Below are 10,088 nucleotides of genomic sequence, written 5' to 3' on the forward strand. Positions count from 1 at the left end.
ACGCATCCCCCCACCTCCAGCCTGCTCCACAGGGGGGTGGGGGGGAAGGGAATAAAATTCCGGTCATAGTTTTGAATCTGCTTTCACCACCTTTTAAGGCAGATCATCAGAACTCCTTGCATAAAAGAAATTCTCTGCATCTCCTCCCAGCTCTTTTGCCAATTATCTTAAATCTGTGTCGTAATTATCAGTGGCGCAGTGGTTAGCACCGCAGCCTCACAGCTCCAGGGACCTGGGTTCGGTTCCGGGTACTGCCTGTGCGGAGTTTGCACTGTGACCGCGTGGGTTTCCTCCAGGTGCTCCGGTTTCCTCCCACATGCCAAAGACTTGCGGGTTGATAGGTAAATTGGCCATTGTAAAAATTGCCCCTAGTGTAGGTAGGTGGTAGGAGAATTGAGGGAAGGTGGGGATGTGAGAGGGAAAAATGGGATTAATGTAGGATTAGTATAAATTGGTGGTTGATGGTTGCCGTGGACTTGGTGGGCCGAAGGGCCTGTTTCAGTGCTGTATCTCTCTATGACTAACCCCCTCCTGCTAGTTTTTTTTATTCTTTCATGGGATGTGGGCATCACTGGCAAGGCCAGCATTCGTTGCCCATCCCTAATTGCCCTTGACAACAGAGTGGCTTGCTAGGACATATCAGAGCAAATTTGAGTCAACCATATTGCTGTGGATCTGGAGTCACATGTAGGTCAGACCAGATAAGGGCGGCAGACTTCCTTCCCTAAAGGACATTAGTGAACCAATCGATGATAGTTTCATGGCACCATTACTGAGACTAGCTTTCAATTCTAAGTATTTATTAATTAATTGAATTTTAATTCCACCAGCTGCCATGAAAACACTTTTTCTTATATGCTCCATCAAATCTCCCGTTTGAACATTTCTATTACATCTCCCCTGAACCATCTCTGCTACAATAAGAACAATCCCAAACTTCTCTAATCTCTCCACTTAATTGAAATCCTTCAGGCCTGATAACATTCTGGTAACTTTCCAGTGCCCTCTCTTGAAAGCATTGATATCCTTCCTAGAGTTCAGCCCAGAATTGGACTCAATACTCCAGCTGAGGCCTAACTAATGATTTATAAAGGGTTTTGTATTCTATGCTTCTATTTATAAAGCCAAGAATCACTTTTGCCTTCTTAACAGCCATTTCACTTATCCTGCCATGTTCAAAGATTTCTGTGTGTGAACATCCAGAAGTCTCAGTTCCTGCACCCTTATGTATCATTCCTCCTAAATTCTTTATTTGATCGGTTAGTGTCCGTCTTGCCCTCTTGTTCTGGAAGCAGAATCAATTTGTACACATGTTCCCTATCAAACTCCTTCATATCATGTTTTCTGTCAACTGTGAGTCAGAAGTTTGTGGGTTCAAGTCCCATTCCAGAACTTGAGCACGAAAATCAAAGCCAACACTCCAGTGCAATACTGAGGGAATGTTGTACTGTTGAAGGTGCTATCTTTCAGATGGAAGCCTGTTAAAGCAAGGACCTGTCTCCCCTATCAAGTGGGTGTAAAAGATCCCACAGCACAATTTTGAAGAGGAGGTGAGTATCGCCAGTGTCCTATCCAATATTTATCCCTCAATCAACAACACAAAAAGAGATCTGATCATTTTCACATTACTGTTTGTGGGTATTTGCTGTGTGCAAATTGGCTGCCATCTTTTCTACATTACAACAGTGACTACACTTCAAAAGCACTCAATTGACTGTAAAGCACTTTGAGACGCCCTGTGGCTATGAAAGGCGCTATAAAAATGCAAGTCTTTTTTTCTTTTCCAGAGAAAAGAACCCAAACCTGCTCAATCTTTCCTCATAGTTGCATCTCTGAATTCTCATCACATCTGCACCCTCTCTCGTATTACAATATCCTTTTGTAGTATGGAGACCAGAAATGCACATAGTATTCAAGTGTGGTCTAACCAAGTTCCTCCCTTCTTTTATATTCCATTGCTCTAGAAATGAACCTCAGTACTTTGTTTGCACTCCTTTATAGCCTCATCAATTTGTTGCTGCTTTTAGTGATTTCTGTATCTGTGTTCCCAAATCTGTTTGCTCCTCCACTTAAGTTTTTTTTTAACCTAAGTAATAAGTGGCTTTATAATTCCTCCAACCAAAAGAACCTCACACTTCACAATATTGACCTTCATCTGCCCAATGTGCAAGCCTGGTTATTTCTCCTCGTATTATTAGCTATACCCACCAAATTGGCATTATCTGCAAATTCCAACATCATAAACTCCACTTTCCGAGTCTAATTCATTTATGTGAACAACGAATAACAGTGGTCCCAGCACTGATCCCTGGCAGACACCTTTTTCCACTTTCTTCAGGTCCGAGAAATTACCCTTAATCCCTACCCACTTCTATTTTTCAATCCGTTCCACACACCCCATTGTTTGCCACGAGTCTCTTATGTGAGAACTTATCGAAGCTGGCCACATCAACTACATTGCCCTTTTTTTCTGTTATTTCCTCAACAAACTCAGTCGCGTTGGTTAAACATGAGGTTCCTTTTTAAAAATCCATACTGACATTTTTTAAATTATACTCATCGTGTCTAAATGCTTTATTATTTATTTCTCCTTTTACTTGTGTGCCTATAGCATACCTTATTTCCTCCTATGTTCTTGATATTTTCATGCATACATCTTCTTTCCCACCTTCATTTTTTTTACCACTTTACTAAACTGCTTGTCATCCCCCCCCCCCCCCTTTATTGTCTATATACTTTGCATATGCTTTTCTCTTTAGCTTCACTTCCATCCTCATTTGTTTATCAGTGGTGTTTAATACTTGGCTAGTCAGATTCATCATCATTCCCTCATAGTTGGCTTTTGTACTATCCACATCTCTCGATCGTCATCATAAACATGTATTTTGTGATCATGTTCTCAAAATATTTTTCCACACTTCTCATCTGCTCCAGTTCATTCCCCATTACTAGGTTTAGCATTCCTTTTTAGGCTTCTTACATCATATTGGGTCAGAAAGGAGTGTTATACACAATGTAAGAATAGTCTCTCACGGCTGACTTAAGTTTCTCGTCCAATATGTCTTGTTTTGTAAAAACAGCAAGGAAATGGCCAATAGGTAATTAGCCTAAACCCACAAAAGATCTCCCAGAAGTTTTCCTCAGACTAGTATATTAATCAACCATTTGCAGGCGGGGTTGGCGTTTTCAGATTACATTCTATGCCAATTGTATGGTTGACCTTGCAACATATGTCTATGTTGGATAAAACATACCTTTTAGTACATAATTTAAATAACGAATTTCACATGTCTACATGTATCATTCATAATCACCTCAATTAATATTGTAATAATTTGTACTGATTGATCCTGCTCAACGTCTTTATGCTGTGTGCAGTAAGTGAAATTATATAAATGAACCTACTCCATTGTAGCTATAAACAGAAGAAAAAATGCTCAATAAAATAGAATGTACAGCTTTACTGATGGCTGATGACATTGAGTAAATATACTGCTAGATGTGCACCTTAGTCATCCCCACTGTCTGCTGAATTGGATGATTTTAGAGCTGCAATTGATAGGAAAAAAGAAGAGGGAAAGGAAATAAACCTAAATATTAAGATTTTAAAGAGAGTAGAGGAACAGAAGAACCTTGTCATGCCGATGTAAAAGCCATTAAAACATAAAGCCATAACAAAGTAAACAATGTTTTTTTGTTGAGATATTTAGAATACAAAAGCAAAGCAGTAACACTGAACTTATACAAAATCTTAAGTTGTAACTGAGGTATTGTATATAGTTTTGGGCACCTCATTATAGGAAAGATACAAGGACTGCAGCAGTTCAAGATGGCAGTTCACCACCACCTTCTGAAGAGTAGTTAGGGATGGGCAACAATTGCTGGCCTAGCCAGTGATGCCCACATCCCCCGAACGAATAAACAAAAAAAAAAGCAGTTCAAAGTATGCAGCATACATATAATATGATGTAGGGTTACATTATAATTGGTGCCTTTTCATTAGAACTGAGAAGGTTAACGGGTGGCTGAACAAAATCTTCAAAATTATCAAAGATTATGATAAGGTAAATAGCGAGAGATCATTACCACCCAATGAAGCTGTAGTAACATAAGGGTAAAGGCCCTCCTGATCAGGGACACTGTGCTCCATGGAGGGCTGCCCCCAAAGCACCAAATGCCCCCTGTCCCCACAACGACACCCAACCCACCCCCCCGCCACTTTGTCTCACTGGGGTCCAGCAGATTGTCCCCACTGAGGCCCAAACAGACTTACCTGAGTTCCGGGGCCGTCCTTCTTGTTGCCTCCCATGGTTGGGTGTAGTCTCAGTTGTGGCCACCACTCCCAATGGCGCTGCTGGGACAAAGAGCTGCCAGCCTGCTGGTTGGCTGGCAGCTCTATTAGGCGAGACTTCCTACCTCAAGGAGGTGAAAGTCCTGCCCAAGACCAATTAAGGGCCTGGAATCAAAAAATTCCGGCCTGGCTCCCCAGGTCCGGCAGAGGCAGGCTCGCCACTGGCTTTTCAGCCAGTAGGCAGGGCCTCCCGCTCAACGTAAAATTCCAGCCACGGTCACTGTTGCTTTGTCGGCAAATACCCGCAGCCAGTTTGTGCAGAGCAATGTCCCACAAACAGCAAAGAAATGACTGACCAATTAATCTGTTGCTTGGTGATTTTGGTTGAGGGATGAATGTTGGCCTGGACACTGAGAGAATGCCCTTATTCTTTTTCGAATAATGGCATGGGATCTTTTATGCTCACCTGGGAGGATAGAGAGGACCTCTGATTTAAGGTCACATCCGAAAGCTGACAATCCAGTACTTCCTCGGTTTTGAGCTGAAGTGTTGACCTATATTTTGTACTTTAGTCCTGGAGTGGAGCATCAACCAAACCATCTTTTGGATAAGAGATAAGACTAAGCCAATCTGACAGTTAAAACAGAGTTAGTTGGATAATGGGTGCTGCTTAGAATGGAAGAGAATTGAAAGTGGTATACCAGCTGTCAATGCATGCTCCACTTTTGTTCTCGGTATAAATGGATGATTTGGACTTGGGTACAGGTGCCACAATCTTGAAATGTATTGGTTACACAAAAATAGAAGGTTTGGCGAATAGTGAAGAGGACTGTCATATTTTTCTGTTGTCCCAGATGGAGTTCTGCATGATATAGAAACTACCAAAAGCATTTCCTGCCCTGCACCTATCACCTCGTGTTGATCTTACATGCAGTATTACTGCCATTGAAGCATGTGCTCTTGATACTCCCTTCTTCTCACATGACTAAAAGAGGAAACATTGTAGCAGAGGAATCCAGTGATAAACTGAAAATTTAAATAGCTGAATAGGATGTTACTAGGAATATCTTTAAAGCCTGAATCACCATTATACAGCATGATATGTTGTCGTTGCACAGTGACAGGACCATATTTCAAGCCTCTACCCCTTTACACAGAGTGCCTGACCTCATTAATGCTTGCTGGGGAAACAGGATTGAATGCAGGACATGTGCTTCCCAACTGGGGGAGTTAGAAGGGAGGTCACATTAGGTACCTTGGAGCCAATTTCATGTGCTGACTGTAACTGAAAATTCACTGCTGTAACTGAGGAACATGCATTCTGAACACAAACAGGAAGAAAGTTGCATTCAAAAGAGAGCCTCCTTCCAGAATGTACAAAGATTTGCTTTTCTCATCTGCAGTATCACACAAATGCATATTTTTGATTCATGTAGATTATGGAGTATGTTTTTAATGGTGGCAAATTAACAAGGAATTTTTTTTTTTTGCATTAATCTTCTTTCAGGATTTGAAATACCAGAAAACCAGAAGAAACAAGCTATGCTAAATGCCAAAAAATCCAGGCATGGGAAGATGAAGGGTAAGTAGAAAGATACAGATATTCTGAGGTTTCCATTGTGTAATATGGTAAAATATTTAAGGAGATCCCACAGGCTTCAGATTTTGAGCAGATAAGACACTTCACAGGATTTAAAAAAATCAATGATGTCAAATGTATAGTATTTCAAAGACTTTTAAAAAAATTATAGTACATAAAGAGTATCTCCTGATCTAGTTTTGATCAACCAAGGATATCTGAGAATTTTCCAGGTATTTTTTTATCCACCTCACTGTGTTTTCATCTGATGTTTTTCACTTCTCCCAGGCGTTTACACGGTGGGTGGGGAGTGTATGTATTGTAATGCATAATATCACAACTGTGTGGGACAGGGTGGATGGACCAGCAACTTATTTCCTGTCTGTCATTTTCATATGTTCGCAGTATATAGCAATTGGCAAACTGCAACTTAGTCATAGCAACAAAGATGGTTTTAATTTTCCACTGTGTAAAATGTTCAGGTAAAATTTCTAAAGAAAATACTAGTTATATGTTGTTTAAATTGACATGGAATAAAACCCCAGCAACTCACTGGGTGGAGTGCATCTTGCCTTCCTCACTACTACGCAATTAGTCCGGGGCAGGGAGGACCGAGGACAACCTACCTGCCCGGCGCCAGTTGGCATTTTACCAGCGGCGGGGAATTCCTCTGCCGCATGAGGAGGCCATCCCGTAACTCAAGGTGTCCTCCATGTGGGATGTGAGGGGGCCGTCCTCCGTCGGCAATCTGTGGTTCACGGAGGGCTCCAGGTGGCATAGGCTGTCCCTATGGCATCACACACCCCCCTGCCCTCAGTAACCCACCCCCAACCAGGGCCTGCCTGAGTGGCCCCAGCAAGTGCACTCCATTCCAGTTCAGTTCAGGCTCCATGGTTGCTCTTCAAGTGACTGCTGCTGTTCCAGCAGTGGTCACTGCTCCCGGTGGCACAGCTGGGTCTGCTGAGTTGTCTGCCCTCTGATTGGCTGGCAGCTCTTGATGGCAGGATCCCTGTCCTTAAAGAGACGGGGACCCTGGCACCGGGCAGTTCATTGGCCAAGTGCCGTTAAGTACAGCCAGGGGTTCCTCTAAAGGGCCAGGGTAAGGTTCCCCTTGCCTTTTGGCCTGGTGTCGGGACCCCACCAGCTACATAAAATCTAGCCCTATATGTCAGCATATCTATTGTGTTATGAATAGAAGATATAATACAGATCAATGAGATATTGAGCTAATTCTACTCAAGATTATGTTATAGTAGCTAGTGCCTTTGTCACTTGCTCACTACATGTCCTCTATATATTTAGCGGGCTGAATTAGGTAATCAGAACCTTTTGAGCAAAGCTTTGGCCTAATGATGTGTGACATTCTTTTGGCAGTTCAGAATTCTGCTTCACTTTGGGATGGGGAGGGAAGACAGAGGAAATCCTATTGTTTCTGATCTGATGTAGAATAGTTTTGGCAATGATGGTCACTGAACAAAATGCTACTCTATTCAGAAAGCTGTTCTAGTTGAAAGGAATGACCTTGATGCAGAAGTAAATGACAGAAAGCACATGAATGCAGTGGCTATCAGTATGCATGAGCCCATACATAATTGTTTTGATGCTCATTAGATTGTTTGAATCAGAATAAATGGCTAATTACCAGCAATATATGATTCTGTATTTTTACTCTTGTAGGGGTGAATTATAGTGGATTTTCTGTTCCTCCTCCACATCAGTCTCTGCATCCACTCCACCAGCGACACATCACTGTGCCTACCAGCCTTCCTCAGCAACAAGTTTTTGCATTGGCTGAACCCAAACGCAAACCATCTCCCTTCTGGCACAGCTTTACTAAGTTGACCCCCTTTAAGAAATGAAAAGACATGGTTACCATAAGGAAAAACAAACTAAACAAATCACTGTGGAGATCAAGAGTTCTGGGAAAGCATCCAGCTCTGAGTAATTGAATAATAAAGGGCCATCAATTATGAATGTTACACTGTGCTTCTACTCCCCACATAGCTCAATTGAGGCCTTTCTGACAACTAAATCAGCCAGGCATTGAAGATAACAGAACTGTGAGGCAAGCAGTTACAAAAGGCTGCAGTTTCAAAACATAGTCTGGTGAATTCATAAGATATTTTATCAGGTTATTTTACAGATTTTACGTTATTTCCAATAACTATGAACAATGCTGTTATTGAGAACAGTTGCCAGTATTTTATCACATTGGGTCTCTTCATTTCTTTTTGTACATTTGTATTACATATTTCAGTTAACCATTGACCCCATTGTTTGCCTTGATATTTTATTGAACAGTGACAGAAATAACATTTGCTATATGCCCAGTTGAGACATATTACAAGCCTGGTTCTATTAGAGTTATTCAAAAAGCACACTATTACAATGTGAGGTGATACTGGTTGGTACATAGATATTTTAAGCAAGCAAATGTTTTGAAATCTGAAATGTAAAAAAGCACATTGCACATCTTGTGGTTAGAATTATAAAGAGATCCATATTATGAAAACATAGAAATATAAGCAAAAAGGCTTTTTATGTTAGTGTCTGATATGTGCCTTAAATGCACATAACTGCAGATACATTCCTTCATGGAAACAGAAATGCCATCATCTTGTGCTCAAAAGGGAAATCAAACTGTTTGTTTCTGTCTGATCAGTATTTTGACCTACCAAGGCCTTGTTTACTTACATTAGCATGGCATGATAGGACTTCTTCCTTAATTTGCATATGGCAATGGTGTCAATGGAGAATAAATTTAATACTCCCCATTCCAAATGACGGCTACCAAAACAAACACACAGGACTTGGTGCATTTGTTTTTATTTTGCTGTTTATGGCATAGACTGTAAGCGCCAAAACCAGACTACTGTGTCACCAATTCTAGGCCGAGTATTTCTTAGTGAATACAGTAATTAGTTATGGAATTGCTTCATGTTTCCAGGAATGGCATACAGCCCTAGATAAGTATGGAGTTTTGCGAATGTATCAAAATTGTGATTTTTTTTCTTGCATTCAATGTAAGTCTTGCCTTTAAAATGTACTGTAAAATAGCCGTGTATTTTGTCAGTGGGAAATTTGTTGTATGAAGAATGTCTTACAAATTTTTAAATGCCATTAGATTTTTATTTATAACCAAAACATTTTGGAAACAAATACATTTAAATTACAAAGGAAACCAATTGTTGGGGAAATGTTACTGGCAAAGTGCAGTGCAGGGTTTGTGAACCAAAGAGCATTAGCCATAGTAACTACTTATTACTGAATATTACATTACTTCCCCTGTCATTTACAGGTTTTTTAAATATCCAGTAAACAGATTCTTTCAAATTATCTGTAATATGAGTTGCTTTGTACATAGTAACGGTTTATTTGTCTGATACTTTTGTCAAGACTGGATTTCCTTTTATGACATTTAGCATCTCATACAATAGTGATGTCTGGTATATACTGTTACATTTCTGTGCAGTCTTATGGGCAGATGACTGCTTCAAAACCATGTAACTGGCTGCTGTACAATATTGATATTTCAAGCGTAAATGTACATAACTAATGTAACTATTTTTTGTAGATTAGTTTAATTTTTATTATGTTGCAGTAAATGATTTATCTGCTGTTGATGTAATAAAACAATTGCTAAAAAGTCATTTATTTTGGTGAAATAAATATGATTTTCTCATTCCAAATAATGCGTGTTTATTAATTAACACAGTACAAAAAAGGCTGCTTTTTTTAAAAAAGAAACTGACTATGTTCAAGCAACAGTGCGTCCACCTGCATTACACAGAACAGATGAGTCCACAGCTACCTAAATTGTACCTTGACATATTGTAGCATCTTTTTTTTTTCTCCCTTATTCTTTCCTTCTCTCCTGAATGCCTGTCCCCTGCTGGAATGAGCACTAGCACCTCATCACTAGCTATCCGCAAGTGGCCATTTTTATATGAATCTAGATAGGGAGTGCCAGCAAAGAAGAAAAGAAAGACTTGTATTTATATAAGGCCTTTCACGACCCCACGACTTCCCAAAGTGCTTTACAGCCAATGAAGTCCTTTTGAAGTGTAGACACTGTTATATTATAGGAAACGCGGCAACCAATTTGTGCACAGCAAGCTCCAACAAACAGCAGTGTGATAATGACCAGATAATCTGTTTTTGTGATGTTAATTGAGGGATAAATATTGGGCAGGACACCAGGGATAACTCACCTTTTCT

The 10,088-nt window shown here is 40.4% G+C and overlaps 1 protein-coding gene across 15 annotated transcripts in view; it reads left to right on the forward strand.

Annotated features, from left to right (window-relative positions):
• LOC137371289 (spermatogenesis-associated protein 13-like) overlaps nucleotides 1–9,527 on the forward strand; it is a 413,876-nt gene extending 404,349 nt beyond the window's left edge. For all 15 annotated transcript variants that reach the window (XM_068033612.1, XM_068033614.1, XM_068033620.1 and 12 more), the window contains 2 exons: nucleotides 5,799–5,873; nucleotides 7,548–9,527. In XM_068033612.1, the coding sequence (XP_067889713.1) occupies nucleotides 5,799–5,873; nucleotides 7,548–7,729 (257 nt within the window). In that variant the 3' untranslated portion in view covers nucleotides 7,730–9,527. The remainder of the gene's footprint in view (nucleotides 1–5,798; nucleotides 5,874–7,547) is intronic.
• Nucleotides 9,528–10,088: the final 561 nt, after the last annotated feature.

This window comes from Heterodontus francisci, chromosome 6 (assembly GCF_036365525.1).
Source record: "Heterodontus francisci isolate sHetFra1 chromosome 6, sHetFra1.hap1, whole genome shotgun sequence".
NCBI lineage: Eukaryota > Metazoa > Chordata > Chondrichthyes > Heterodontiformes > Heterodontidae > Heterodontus > Heterodontus francisci.